This window comes from Narcine bancroftii, chromosome 11 (genome assembly GCF_036971445.1).
Source record: "Narcine bancroftii isolate sNarBan1 chromosome 11, sNarBan1.hap1, whole genome shotgun sequence".
NCBI classification, from domain to species: domain Eukaryota; kingdom Metazoa; phylum Chordata; class Chondrichthyes; order Torpediniformes; family Narcinidae; genus Narcine; species Narcine bancroftii.
Window position 1 is genome coordinate 82,623,639 of NC_091479.1, and position 15,934 is coordinate 82,639,572.

Consider the following 15,934-nt stretch of genomic DNA (forward strand, 5'->3'; position numbering starts at 1 on the left):
TATCTTCCAGAGAATAAAGACCCAGCAATATCCTGATGAATGTCCTCTGTACCCATTCCAACTCATTGTCAACCAGAGCTGCAGACAGTACTCCATCTTATGTCACCAACACCATGTTCAGCTGCACCAAGAGGTTTTAATTCTTACATTCAATGTCCTGCCCACTGAAGGCAAGTGTGCCAAATACCTTCATTACTCTGACTACCTGACACAATATTATGGATTAAAAGGAATTTCAATTGAATATAATCATAGGAGATTTAAAATTGGGGCACCAAAATAATTTTTTGGGTTTTTTTAATTTATTTAGACATAAAGCATGGTAACAGGCCATTTCAGCCCATTCCACCCAACTTATACCCAATTAACCTACATCCCCAGTACATTTTTGAACAGTTGGAGGAAAATTGGGCCCCGAGGGAAAACCCATGCAGACACAGGGAGAACATGCAAACTCCCCACAGACTGCGCAGGGTTTGAAGCCATGTCCCGATCACTGGCGCTGTAACAGCTCTGTGCCAACCGCTAGACTAACTGTGCTACAAAAGACTGCAAAGTTGGGGTTTACAAACAAAATCAAGGACTCATTTGTGCAATGCCTCTAACATTGTTAACCATCCTACGGTAATTTCTGTGTCAGCAAATAAAATCATGCCTATTACTTTGTTTGCCCTGTTCTCAGAGTACGTCTCCAAAAAGAGATTTTTTAATTGGTAAATTTCAATTAATATTTCATTGAGCTCAGTAAGAATCAAGTAGAATGGGCAGCAGTTTTTTTTTGATGATTTGTTTTAAACAACGTGGCCAGAATTTCCAATGCTGCCCTTCAATCATTTCTGAAAGTGTTTGAAACATCTGTGAAAAGATATGCAACAAGAAATCATAATTCAACTACACGAAAATTTCCACACGAGTATATTGTCAAACCCTCCCAATTTGATCTGTGATAAGATCGGGCAAGAGAGTGCAGATTGAAGTGATAAAAAACTAAACTCAGCACATTGAGAGGTAAAGGGATGGATTTCACTTTGGATAAGGCCAGGTAGTTGTGCCTTCTGTCCGATGTTGAAATACTGATATGACAGACATGGGCGCTGAGAATATTTCCACTAAATCCATGTAATGCCATGTAATACTATATTTTTTGTAACATACTCGTACCTCAAAAAAATCTTTCCCATTAACAACATTCATCAGCCTTGTAGCAATAAATATTGCTTTCTATTTCCTTATCTATGCTTTAGTATTGATTTGGCAATTCTGATCATGCAACTTGCTAAAAGCAGGGTAATTCTAAGACCATTTTGTACCAGTTTCTTCCTTGCCCTGAAAAGAAGCTTCTTGGCAAATAAATTCATCCTGACTCTTTCTTACATAGCATTCCACATTTCTTTTGAATTCACCATTGCAATCTTCCGCTGCATCCACATGGGCATCCACTGTATCTTTTTTTCAAAATGTTCTGAATGTCCAACTGCTTTATTGCCACTGAGGGAATATTTTGTTTTCTGAAAGTTAGGAAAATCTCTCCAATGACTACTGTGACAAAACTGCTTTGCTGCTTTCGGCTCTTGACTCTTCCCCACTACCAACCTTGCCACCCCTTCACCCTGCTGTTATTTTGAGGTTTCTCTCACTGCACTGCAAATCTGTATCTCAGTGATTTCACTTTTTTTTCTTGACCGGAGACAGCTTGCAGAGGCAAAATTGTTTACTTAGAATAGACTTCGTCCATCTATTTTAGTGAGGATTGCAGATTTTGCCAGCTGTAATTCTGAAAACCTATTTGCTTAAAATTGGAAATAGTATTCAAAGCTTTGTATTCTTATCACAGTTTTTGAGATAATATTAATTGTCCTTGTTCCTACTCCATTTAAGAGATTTATGGAAGAATTTCAATTTCTCTGTATATATTTTACTTTATTCATTTTTCTTAATTTACATTTCCTTCCTGAGCCATGGATCTACTTAAATAGATCCATTCATGGACTATTCAAAAGGATAATAATGAGTGCCAGTTGTATTGGAATTCTGAGTTTCCTCTAAGTACATTTACAATTAAGGTAACTCGGACTGAATTCCAATATATGGTTGTTTGTAGCATCATATGGTTGATACTGTTGGTTAGTAGCTTGTTCTAAATCAGATTTGCAATGTATGTAATGCATCAAGATGTAACTTCCATTGTATTGATGCTAAATTGTAGAGTTGGTGAAAAAGAAAGTGATGCACAAAGTCTAAGAGGAGATGATTTGCTACTGATGATCATTATTGTTGAAACAAAATGTGGAAATGAGATCTGGTCAATTCTGTGGTAATGATGAAATCTGTGACCTTGCTGAGTAATACAGTTATAAACCATTGTGTTTAACATTATTTTGACTATTCATTAAATTTACCCACTTTCCAACCTCTTCCAAATAAAATGACATCAGTTCTTTTCGGAATCAATTGCTGTCAATTCATTTGAATTTTATTCAGTGATTATTCAGAAAAAGAGCTGAATTGATAAATCATGGAATAAAAAGTTTCTTTTAATATTATATCAGATGTTTGGCAGTCAGAATAAATTAGGAAGCCATTCTCTTGAGTTTTTTTTCTAAGATGTGATATAATAATATTATGCAGACAGTTTGATAATAATATAGTGAGTATGAATTTTATTTCCACCATAATGTCAATTTACATACATCCATGTTACTGGGAGATGGGTCAAAAGTATGCATTTTTTAAATTTTCATTGCTATCAAACATTATGGATTTTTAAAAATATGTAAATCAAACTTTATTGCTTATTTGTATTCGATCAGCTTGAAGTGTTAAGGCTAATTTTAAAATTTGTGTTATGCTTTCAGGCAACCACAGATAAGAGTCAGGCATTTTGAAAATTGCAAGGAGGACTGCTTTTCATGATGCATTTGAGTTTCCAAAGGTTATTCGTTCAACATCTAGAATAATAATTAGCTAAACTCCAATCGACTGCCTCTTATAATTGCAGAGATCAAGTGCAGGGACCCTAATCTACATTTAAACATCTATTACATTGAGTGGGAACAGTTCAGAAATTGATTATATTCAGTCTCTTGAGTGCTGAGATCCTCATTTCCATTTTGCAGGTCCCAGACTAGATGTTCAAGTTTATTTTTATAGCTTAGAAGAAGCCTTTATAATGAGCTCTACTTGAAAGCCTTATAGGTTTAAAAGCTACACCTGTTTCAGTGGTAAAATCCATTACTAAATATTAGCTACCATATATTTTGGCATATAAGTCAGCTTTCAGATAAGTTTGGTCCTCATTTTAATAGTTTTATCATATATCAAGCATATAAGTTGACCTCCCTCCCCCCCCCAAAAATTGCATTTACTGAGCTGTTGGGCATTGCCGGAAGGTGGTTGTTATCATGGAGCCTCCAGCAAAACTATGAAAGTATGAAGCAAGTTTTAAGTTAAAAGTAATAGAAGTGGATTTTAAATGTGTTTTCTTTCAATAAAATTTTCTTTCTAATGTACTGGTAGCTTGAAAATTTGTTGTAGGTTGGGTTCTTTTTTTGGTGTTTCAAGGGTCATCTTGTACGCCAAATCTATGTTGAGTGTCTTTCTATTTATTTATTTATTTGAAGTTCTCATTTTTGTACCTGGTGTTTAAGTCGACCCCTGATTTTTGAGTGCTTTTTGAGGTTTTCAAAACTTGACTTGTACGCTGAATAATATGGTAATTGTTTTCGTAGGGTGGGGGAAATATAAATGTCAATTTATTGTGTGGTTTAATTTTCATTATTAGTTTTATTTTGTATAGGGCAGTTCTGTTTTGGGGGTGTCTCCGTCAGTGTTGGAAGACTGCTTGTTCTGTTATCCACTTGGGTATTCCGCAGGAAGTCTAACACAGACAGCTGAGATGTAGAAGGCTGTAGGTTTTTATTGGAGAGTCACTGTTGATCCTATACTTGTCCTGTCAGTATTTACACCAAATGAATGGATTCACAGGATTATTCCCGAAGTTCATTTGACCCAAGTTCAGCTGAGGTAACTAGAGAAACTGGGGGCTAAGTTTGAGATTTGCTTTGGCCTGCTTACTTCAGCACTAAATCTTTATCTGCCGAATATGGACTACCTCCGGGTTATGAGCACCAGACTTGTATGGAAACCCCTTTATATGAGTAAACTCCCACAATATTGTTAAATTCATTTGTTCCTATGAGTGGCAGAACCAATTTTTTTTTTAATTTTTTATTTTTCACACCATAAATCACAATAGCCATGATATACACTTTTTCTTTTTCACACATTTACAGTGACTTTTTCTCCCCCCCTCCCCTCCTCCCAAGCCACCCCCCCACCCCCCCCCCTCATCCATTTTAGGTAGCAGAACCAATTTTCTTGATGTTTAGTTATTGCTCTGTTTTATCCATTTAGCAAAGATGGCTCAGGGATGACTTGTACAATTGTAGGAGGCAGCTGAAGTAGATTTTGATGCCATTTATTGCAATATTATGGAGGTAAGGCTACCATATTAAGTGAATTTTGTGTATTTTCTGACTTGTGGACATCTGCAAAACAGAACTAATTTGTTACCTGTGCTTGATCGTCCCCAGTTTTTTCAAAATGGTAGGATGTAAATCTAAATGATTCAGAACAACCAAAGGACAAATACTGAGAATATTGAAAGAGCCTCCACAGAGAAAAAGAATTGTTAATTTTGGATGTATTGTGAAATATAAATATGGTTGGATGTTCTGCAACGCAAACTTCTAGGTTACAGCTGGGTAAATGTGGATTCTTGCATTGTTTTCTACTGTATTGAGATGTATAGGTTGTCTTTAGTGTCATTGAGTGGTATGATCTTCTGCTGTGGCTTGTTTCCACTGTCATCTATAACCTCTAGTTAAGGAGTGGGCCGTATTTTGGAAGCATAAAAATAGATTGCTTATTTCTATAAAATCAACCAAGAGCAAAGGTGGCTCAGGGTTAACTTATACAATTGTAGGAGGCAGCAGAAACGAGATTTTTTTGGAGCAATTTTAGTGTTTCAACGATATTCTGCATGCAACAATTTAAGCAAATGATAAGAGTTGGAAAAAAAGTTTGAAAACCACGGTTTTAATCGTACCTAATTGACTCATGTGCACAGTTTCATAACTTCAAAGGAAATTAGTCAATGACTATTGTTCTCAAGCAAAATATTTCCGTAACTATTGGGTCTAGAGCAGTGGTTCTCAACCTTTCTTCCCCCAACTCCACTCACATACCCCCTTAAGTAATCCTTTACTAATCACAGAGCACCTTTGACATAGGGATTACTTAAGGGGGTACGTGAGTAGAAAGAAAAAGTTTGAAAACCACTGGGTTAGAGGGTGCCCAGATGGAAGATGAGTTATTTTTTTTCCCCCAATTTCTAGATGTTCTCAGTCTGGCAATACATGAGTCCATGGACAGACATGTCAGCAAAGGAATGAAATGGGGAATTGAAATGGGTGGTCAGTGGGAGTTCCATGCTATTGCGGCAACAGAGCCAAAGTGTCCACGCTATTGCAGCGGACAGAGCCATTTATTATGTGTTTTTACCACAAACACAGCATCTGCAGACTTCTGTGTTTTACTCCATCAATCCCAAGGTCTTCTGGTTCGATGCAGCCAAAATTAATTGTTCATGCTACTGCTGTACCAGTAAAACAGACAGCGTAATTGTTCCAAAAATATGTATTTAGAATCAGGCAGATTCTGATCAATACCAGATGTTGAGGAGATGCTTCATTAAAAATGTGTTTTCAGATGGAAACTCTTGTCTCAATTACTAGATTCTTTAGTGTTTTGTTCAACTAGTTTATTTTTTTTTCTTAGTGTTCAGGTCAAATTTCCATTTTAGTTGAATGGAGGCTTGGGAATAGCAATCAATTAACAGATTTTTGTACTGGTGAACAGGCATGAGTGCTGATTTGGTACAAAGGCCAATCTATGCATCACATACAGCGGTCAGGCAACCTGTGTTGTATCACTAGGCTGATCATTTGTGAAGATAGCCCAGTAAAAATATCAAAAGCATCTGTATATATGTTATGGGTTCTGCAACATCCTTATTTGAGACTTTGCAGTTGATAAATGTAGGAGAAAAATTCTACGACATTCTCAAAGAGCTTATTTCATTTAAACACGATTCTTTACAGTCTTTAGAGAAAGAAATGATTTTTATTTTCAACTGCATTCATTTTTGAATTCCAGAAAGTAAGGCTCTGGTTTTGTGCTTGTACTGCTCATAAATTGCATTTTCCTTTACTGCATTCAGAGTAGACATTTACTGGAGCATCTTTGATAGCAGTGAGGACCCAGCGTGTGCTGGGTGGTGTGGGTCCTTGATCATTGCTGGCTGCTCTCTGACGGCAGTCTTCTCTGTAGATGTTCTCAATAGTGGGAGGGTTTTGCCTGTGATGCCCTTTGGCTGTCCACTACCTTTCGGAAGACTTTATGCTCAGGGGTATTGGTGTCCCTATTTCAGACTGTGATGCAGCCGGTCAGCACAATTTCCACCACACATCCGTAGAAATTTGCTGAGTTTCTGATGTCATGCTAAAGGAAGTAGAGGCGCTGACGTGCTTTCTTTATTATGCCATCCAGGAAAGATCCTCCAAGATGGTTACTCCAAAGAATTTTCTCACCCTCTCCACCTCTAATTTCTCCAATCATCACTGGATTGTACACCTCTAGTTTTCCCTTCCTGAAGTCAACAATCAGCTCCTTGGTTTTAGTGACATTGAATGTGATTTCAATCTCCCTCCTGTATGCTGACTCATTGCTTCTTTTTGTACTACCGTGGTATCGTCAGTGAACTTGTAGATGGCATTACTGTTGTACCGAGCCACACAGTCGTAGCTCTGAAGTGAGTAGAGTAGGCTGATTTGCTGATCAGTTTTGAGGGGATTGATGGTGTTAAATGACAAACTGTCGTGATAAAGAGCTTCTTTGAATGCAGTAGAGCATCTGCCATCGATATGTTGCTACAGTAGGCGTATTGGAACGGACCCATGTCGCTGCTCAGACAGGAACTGATTGCTTCAATACCAGCCATTCAAAACACTTCATCGCAGTTGATGTGAGTGCCAGTGGTCCATAGTCATTTAAGCAGGTTACCATACTACTATATAACTACTCAGCTAGACAGAGACTGTTTAGGGATTGTCAACATGCCTTTGTGCATATTAGGTCATGTCTACCAATCTTATCGAGTTTTTTTGAGGTTACCAGGAGAGTTGATGAAAGAAAGGCAGTGGATGTTGTTCACACGGACTTTAGAAAGCTCTGCACAAAAGGTTGGTCAAGAAGTTTCAGTCACTTGGTATTCAGAATGAGGCAGTAAATTTGATAGGATGTTGATGTTGTGAGAGAAGCCAGAGGGTGGTATATGGTTGCATCTCTGGAAGCCTGTGACTAATGATGTGCCTCTGGGATCAGTGCTGGGTTCATTGTTGTTTGTCATCTATATCAACAATCTGGATGATAATGTAAAAACACACCATGTTGGAGAAGCTCAGCAGGTCCAACAGGGTCCTTTATGTAGCAAAGGCACAGGTGCAGAATGTTTTGGGCTTGAGCCCCTCATCAAAGTATGAGAAAATGCCAGCAAGTGTCTGAACAAAAGAGTAGGAGGGGGAAGCGGGTTGACAAAAGCAGGAGGTGATAAGTGGACAAAGGAGGGGAGGGGATAGCAGCAATGAGGAGGGCTGTGTGGGGAAAGAACTGGAAGGACAGGAAAAGGGGGAGGAGGAAGAAAAGGCGAGTAGGTTTCATGGAAAGCCATAAAGTCAATGTTTATGCCATGTGGCTGGGGAGTGCCCAGACAGAAAATAAAGTGTTGTTCATCCAATCTGCAGGTAGTCGGCTGGGACAGAACATAAGGCTGTGGGAGTGTGACTTGGAATTGAAGTAGTTGGCCACTGGGAGATCGCTGTAGTTGCGAATGGAGCAGAGTTGCTGAGCAAAGTGATCTCCCAGTCTGTGATTAGTCTTTTTGGTGTAGAGAATGCCACAAAGGGTGCACCGGATGCAGTAAACAAGTTCTCTGGATATTCAAGTGAAGTGTTGCTTCATGTGAAAGGCATCTTTGGGGCCTAAGGCTGTGATGAGGGAGGAGGTATGTGCTCAAGAGTTGCACCTCCAGCAGTTACAGGGGAAGGTGCTGGGGGTTCAATGGGTGAGGAGGGATGAGTGCACGAGGGAATCGTGGAGGGAGCAGTCCCCGCGGAAGGCCGAGAGGGGAGCAGAGGGAAAAATGTGTCGGATGGAGGGATACTGTAGTAAGTGCCGGAAATTCCAGCGGATAATATGTGGAGGGTGGCAGGTGAGGATGAGGGGGATTCTTTGTTTGTTGTGTCTGGGGCAGAGGGGGTCAGGGCAGATGAGCAGGAAGTGGAGGAAATGTGGGTGAGGCCTGAGTTGATAATAGTGGAGGGGAAGCCGTGTTTGTGGAAGAAGGCAGACATTTCAGAAGATCTAGATTGGAAGACCTCATGTTAGGAACAGATGCGGCAGAGACGGAGAAATTGAGAGAAAGGGAAGGAATCCTTGCAGGGGGCAGACTATGAGGAAGTGTAGTCCAGGTAGTTGTGGGAGTTGGAGGGTTTGTAATATATGTCAGTGGAAAGCTTGTCTCCCAGGTGGAGATAGAGAGATCCTGGTAGTGGAGAGTGTTACTGGAGATGGCACAGTTACAGGCCATTTCGGCCCACAAGTTCGTGCCACCCAATTAACCTACATTTCGAATGGTGTGAGGAAACCAGAGCCACAGGGAAAAGCCACGAAGACACGGAGAACATACAAACTCTTTAAAGACGGTGTGAGATTCGACCCCTAGTTCCAATCGCTGTGTTGCACTAACCACTACACCAGCTATGGTCACAGCTGTGTCTGATAACAATTAGTACTTAATGGAAGATATTGGAGAAGAGTTGAAAGCTACTTTCAGAAAATAAATTGTCCTTTTGGCTCATTGCTTGTTGTGATGTCTTCCCAACTTTATTGGCTCACTGTGATGACAAGCATAATTCATTTGCTATAATGTACTTGAACACATCCTAAGAATGTGAATATATAATATGGCAGTATATAATCACATTTTTTCTTGAATTGCTGGTGAGTTTATGACGCAAGCTTTTGTTGGAAAAACCAGAGTAGTTGTCGGCATTTCCCCACTTAAGTGCCAGGAAGCTTGGAATTTTTGTGTCTGCACAAGAATGCAGAAGTTCTCGGCCTCCTAACAGCTGCTCAGATATTTTCCATTACCAAACTCAGCTGCTGGGCCCCTGGAGTTCAGCAGAAATGGTTCACCAGGATATTGCCTGGTTTAGAGCTTGTTTCTATGAAGACTTGGTTTCCGTACCGTGGTGCGTAGGAGGCTAAGGGATGACATAGTAGAGAAGTATAAAATTGAGGTGAAGGGATAGAGTAAATAGTGCAACTATATTCCCATAGTAGGGTGTCATAGATTTAAGGTGGTGGTGGTGGGGTGGAGGGGGGGTGGGTGGTAGGCAGTTCAGAGGAGATATGAGGGAGAATCTTTTAGACGATGGTTGGAATCTAGAACATTCTGCCTGAGGAGGTGGTGACACTCTCATGACATCTAAGGAGCATCAAGATAAATACTTCAATCTAATGCATGTAAATGGAATGAGTATAGTTGGTTGCAATGAGTAACATGAGGTGAGGGGTTAAATGTTCTGTTTCTTTTCAGTGACAGTTCATCAATACTGAGTTGGACATCTGCTGAAATGGCCTACTTCATAATGCAACTAGTGAGTGAAAAAATATAAACAGAAGTAGGTCATTTAGGCTTTCTAATGGATTCAGTAAGATCATAACTAATCTCTTACCTCGGCACTACTTTCCCTAGATCTTTCGATTTGCCAAATATCTATTAACTCGTGTGGCATATAACTCTCCATTGAGTTCAGTTTCAAGTTAACCATATGTTTAATATGATCTTGGAAAAATGCTTGAGGACAGAAATGGAGATCATGAGGGAAAAAAGACGATATTAGATGTATGGCCTGAAACATTATCTGTATTTTTAAATTATTTCTACAGATCCTACTTGACCTTCTGACCAGCATTTTCTGTTTTTATTTAAGTTCTTCTGATAATCAGACAACAGAAAATAGTTAACGAAGGCTGCTGTGAGAGCATCTGTTCTCTGGAACATTCTGCACATTCCTTTAAGACTTGTATAGTCCCAAAGCCTGAGCACGTAAACAAGAACCTAAGTTTAGAAGAAAGCTTTAAGACCCGAACGTGACAGTGGATTAAGTTATGCTGGGATGCACACAAGATGAATCTTGCTTCCAATATGCTTTAAATGAGTATGATTGATACATTTGGCTCTGGTATCTTTAATACTCACCCCGACTTACAACCATCCGTACATGCAACCGAAAAAAAATACACCATTGATTAGTATCACTGCCATCTAACATTGGGGGGCTGGTAGCTGTCGGGAGACTCTCCTGGTGGCCCGCTGTCGGTTCCCGCACTGGTCCTGCTGCCCCGTTCTCCCCCAGCAGCCCGCTGTTGGTGCCCACCACCCCGTTTCCTCCTGAAAGTCTACCACCAGCCCCCACACCGATCCCATCGCCCTGGAGAAATGATAAAAATAGATGCAGTGAATTTCTGACTTTGGTTTTGAGATACGACAGGTCAGTCAGAACGGAACTTGGACGAATGTCGGGGAGTATCCGTATATCATTTATTTCTGTTCTACAAGTGGATAGAGTTTCAGATCTGTAACTTTATAGGTATTTTTATGATTTCTCTGCAAATAATTACAGAAAGTCTCATCTACACTAAGTAATGGAAATTTTCAGGAGCCCAGGGCACCAGCCACATAAACTGCATTTGATTTTCTTTTCCCCTCTTGAATTTTTGACTAATGTCTCCACCTCTTTTCCTTTGGCCTGCCTTAAAATATAGCATTTGGCCAAGCCCTTTTCCACAACCAGTGGAAATTTTTTATATATTGTGGGTCCCAGAAGTGCACTTGAAGGTTTTTATTTTAAAAAGTGTTGTGCAGTTGCTCTTTATTTGTGGTGTATTGAGTGAGGAAGAGGAAAGCAAAGAATCACCTAACTATGATTTGCCACTCAGTGCAATTTCCACTATAGTGTGTCACAAGTTAAGAGCATATGAATGCTGTCACTTCAAAATAAGATGACCACATGAAATGCAGAATTGATATATTAAGATTGTTACTAACTTTGACCTATTTTATGCAAGGTTTTTATTACAATGAAAATGTGCCAGAATTTCATTTGTAGTACGATGGGAGAAATGCTAAGAATATGTAGTAAGGTTGGGATAATTTATAGACATTCTCTTTTAGAAAGTGCACATGACTGACACCAAAGTTGGAATGAACATTGTTTCTGTTGTTAAAGCAACAAGCCTCCATTTAATGGTAGCAGGTCTACCTCATTGTTCTATTTTCAAAGGTGAAGATTCTTTGAATCTTTTACTGTACAAAATTAACACAATGGAAAATATTTAAAGCCAAAATTATTAATAACAAAATGGAAGGATTATGGGAGTTGGGGTGAGACAGCAACTGTGGTGAGAAAAATAATGCTTTAGGTTGATGACATTATAGGATACTGTTCTTTGGCTTGGCTTCGCGGACGAAGATTTATGGAGGGGGTAAATGTCCACGTCAGCTGCAGGCTCGTTTGTGGCTGACAAGTCCGATGCGGGACAGGCAGACACGGTTGCAGGGGAAAATTGGTAGGTTGGGGTTGGGTGTTGGGTTTTTCCTCCTTTGCCTTTTGTCAGTGAGGTGGGCTCTGCGGTCTTCTTCAAAGGAGGTTGCTGCCCACCAAACTGTGAGGCGCCAAGATGCACGGTTTGAGGCGAGATCAGCCCACTGGCGGTGGTCAATGGGGCAGGCACCAAAAGATTTCTTTAGGCAGTCCTTGTACCTTTTCTTTGGTGCACCTCTGTCACGGTGGCCAGTGGAGATACTGTAGTTAAAGATGAAACAATGTTAAGGTCCTGAGAAAGAAGGAAGGAGAAGAGAACATCCAAGCTTTTGCTAGCTTCCTCTAGTTCTGTACCTCATTTTTGCCTGGGCACATTGCACTGTTCAAGGCATTTTCAACATAGATAACAAACGTTTTCAATGTTTACTCTCTAGTTATTTCAGATAATTAATTACATCTCTTCCAGACTTGCCATTTGTCCCTCATTACTTCTGCCTGTTACCTGACAATAACACTCATTTATTCTCTCCTGCCTTCCATTCTTAACAAGATTACCTTTTGTACTCTTCCCTTCACTTCCTTCTCAGCATCTTAAAGTGTCTTTTAACTCCAGTTATTCCTGCTTCGGATCAAAGGTAATCAAACTGAAAAGTTAACTGGCCTTAGCTGCAACTGGACCAGCCAATAATTTCAAGCACATTCTGGTCTTTTTTCCAATTTTCACACATCCATTTCATCAGTCTATAACTACTCGAACTAGGCCACTCGAAATATTTTAATATAAAAGCACCCCAAACCATTTTAGAGAGATGCTAGTGGTTAAAAATGGCTAAAGGAAAAGATATCGGACATACAAGCCAGGTTCACACACCATATTGAAAGCCAGTCACTATTGGTCACAAAACAGTGAAGTGAATCACCAGTGGGATCCACAAATATCTTTTCAGTTATAGAAACATGAAGGCAGAGCAAATGACTTTAGTATCCTATTTCTGGTTTACTTGATTCCTTTAGCCAATAAAGCCACATCCAACATCTTTTGGAATACAGTGGTCCCTCCTTATCTGTTTCAGTTACCTGAGGTCTGAAAATACAGTAGAGATCGTATTCTGATCAACTGTAACACTTTTTGTTAATATTGTTATATTTTATTATTAGTTATTTTTGTTAATCTCTTATTGTGCCTAATTAATAAATTAAACTTTATCGTAGGTGTGTATGTATAGGAAAAAAACAAGGTTTTTCTGGGTGTTTTGGAACATGTCCTCCACGGATAAGGGGGGGACTACTGTATTTTTAATCAACTGATCTAAAGAACTTTCTGTGGCAGGAAGTTCCTCAAATTAATAACTCTGACTGAAAAAAATTCTGCTTATCTGAGACCTAAATGGCTTACGTCTTCCTCTTAGAGTACCGTGATCCCCTTGTTCTGGACTATTCAAACACGGGGAACCTTGTATCTGCCATTAATTGTCTAATGCTGCCATAATTTTGTGTTTCAGCAAAATCACATCTCATTCTTTTAAATTCAGAGTATAACCTCAGTCTTTCTCTTCAATCCCAGGAATCAAACCATCTCTACAGTCCTTTGTAAAAATGCCCTTACTCATATTAGGATCCAAAACTGCACATACTGGTCAACGCTTCATACACCAGGGCCCTCGTTCCTGAACTTGCAATTTACTCTGCTAGGTCATATCCAAAAATAGTGAATTCAAAGTATATCCAAAAGTCCAGAAAATCAGTTTGTCTGGCAGCACTGCCTTCTTGAATATGCCAGATTAAATGTAGCTAGAATGTAAGAATGAGTGTCTGCATATTTTCAAATGCTTCCATTGTAGTAGCCCACAGCACAGGACCCACCTTTCTGAATGAAAGGCCATTGTTTAAAGACTATCATGGGGTCTGCTGGGGTAACTAATATGGCAAATATATTTTATTTTACCATTTTGATGAACTTTCTGGTAATAATACTTAGACTTATTATAATGTCACGCACCTCCTAAAGTCTCTGAACTCACCCTTCCATTCAAAAGGGATTGTCCTCCCCTAGTTGGAAAAGTGAACTAAAATAAAATCAGAAAATGCTGGAAATACTCAGGTCAGGTTGCTTCTTTGGAATGAGAAAACTGACCTACTGTGATTGAGGGAGAAATACTTTTAAAGATTACATGTTTTTAACTTCTGAATGAGATAGCTTGATAAAATTGTTTACTATGTTCCTTCCTGCAAATTGCTCCATTTAATTACAATATTTTTGTTAATTTGTAGATGGATTTGTCTGTTGAAGCCTTGTACAGCGTTATGCAAGAGCGACAGAAACGATATGCCAAATATGCTGAACAAATACAGAAGGTTAATGAGATGTCTGCCATTTTGCGCCGCATACAGATGGGCATAGATCAAACTGTTCCATTAATGGAGAAACTTAATAGCTTATTGCCAGAAAATGAAAGACTTGAACCTTTCAGCATGAGAGCTGACAAAGATGTCAAGTGCAGGAGACAATGAAAGCCCTATCTCCACCCTTTTGAATGCCTCTGGATTTGTGCAAGCACCACTTAATCCACAACTTAGATATTAAACAGCTGAAGCATCTTGCATTTGCAGGTATATTGAGGATTAATTGTAATGTACTCTTCTCCCAGAATAGACTGGATTGCAGAATAATATAGACAATGGATAAAAACAACCTGGGATTCCAGTATTACCACCTATTAAATGTTGCTAGTTTTGTTCGTGATTGTCCTTAGTTTATTAATGCAGATTACCAAAATTATTGAGAGATATCAGTCTTGGATAAAAAAAAATGGTACCCTTTCGCACAATTACATGTTTAAATTAATGCATGCAACAAGAACATGGCATTAATATTATTTCAAAACTTAAAAAGTTTGTTTTGTAGTACATTTATTTTGATATGTGCCTTGTGTATATACCTCATACCTTGTTTTAACCTGTACATTTTTTTTGTTGAGACATCAAATATGTTTGGATGTTTATATATCCACCTACTGTAGTCCTCAGGAACTTGAATATTGCCAGTTGGTAGGGGTGCAGTGTTTCGGGGAAAAAATAGTGAATGTTACCAGATCTTTCGGTTCAGGTTCGATTATTGGGCTTTCCTTTTGTGAAAATTACAAATAATTTGCAATAAAACTGTAATAGGTCATTGATTAGTTTGTAAAATTGTCCAAATATGCTAAAATATGAGCCTTGCATTTCTTTGCAAAACAAGATGTGCAATAATTTTAAATGGTGAAATTAACAGGCCACTATTTGTAAAGAACACTACTGTAGTGCTTTACAAGTATCATTTTAATATTACCAGTAAATAAAATATTCAAGTGTTCTAATTGTGCATACTGCTAATATTTATTGTGGGATTTAAGCTACCAGTCATTGAAGATCACCTTTGCTGAAGCATAATTTTAACTGTAGCTCCAAATGTTAAAGTTTCTGCATGTAGGTGAAGAACTGTATTTCTTTTTGCTACTAAATATTTATACTTTTAATTTTTGGTTCTTAATTTTGTGATCAGCAAGAATTAGCACAAGTTGGACATTTTCTCCCTTTTTTATGAATTTGTCCAGTGGATGTCAGTATAATTAGTGGTTTTCAAATTTTCTTTCCATGCACATACCACCTGAAGTAATCCCTTTGCCTTGGGTGCTCTATTGATTAGTAAAGGATTGCTTCAGGTGGTATGTGAGTGGGAAGGGAAGGTTGAGAACTACTGTTCTTGACCCAATTGTTACTGAAATATTTTGCTTGAAAAAAATGGTCATTGGCCCATTTCCTTTGGAGTTATGAAACCGCGCACATAACGAATCAAATTGGGTACAATTAAAACAGTGGTTTTCAAACGCTTTCTTTCCACTCACTCACATACCACCTTAAGTAATCCCTTACAGAGCACCTATGGAGTGAAAAGAAAATGTTTGAAAACCACTGATATAAATAAATCATAATCAGAACATTTTTTTGAAACAGGATACATGTGAACACTGAAGAGAAACAGTGTTTATGGAATAGAACTCTTCAGTTTTGGTGTAAAGAGCACATTTGTCAGTTAATCATGCTTATCTCAAAAGAGGGGAAAAAAATCCAATGCTAAATGCAACACAGAGTTTCAATAAGCAGCCTATGCATCATGCATTTCAGTTTTAAAATTTTAAAATAAACTTGCTAGGTTTCATTTACTT

At 38.8% G+C, this 15,934-nt stretch overlaps 1 protein-coding gene across 6 annotated transcripts in view; it reads left to right on the top strand.

Annotated features, from left to right (window-relative positions):
* borcs5 (BLOC-1 related complex subunit 5) overlaps positions 1-15,085 on the top strand; it is a 67,220-nt gene extending 52,135 nt beyond the window's left edge. For all 6 annotated transcript variants that reach the window (XM_069903750.1, XM_069903752.1, XM_069903749.1 and 3 more), the window contains one exon: positions 14,001-15,085. In XM_069903750.1, the coding sequence (XP_069759851.1) occupies positions 14,001-14,240 (240 nt within the window). In that variant the 3' untranslated portion in view covers positions 14,241-15,085. The remainder of the gene's footprint in view (positions 1-14,000) is intronic.
* The last annotated feature ends 849 nt before the right edge of the window (positions 15,086-15,934 follow it).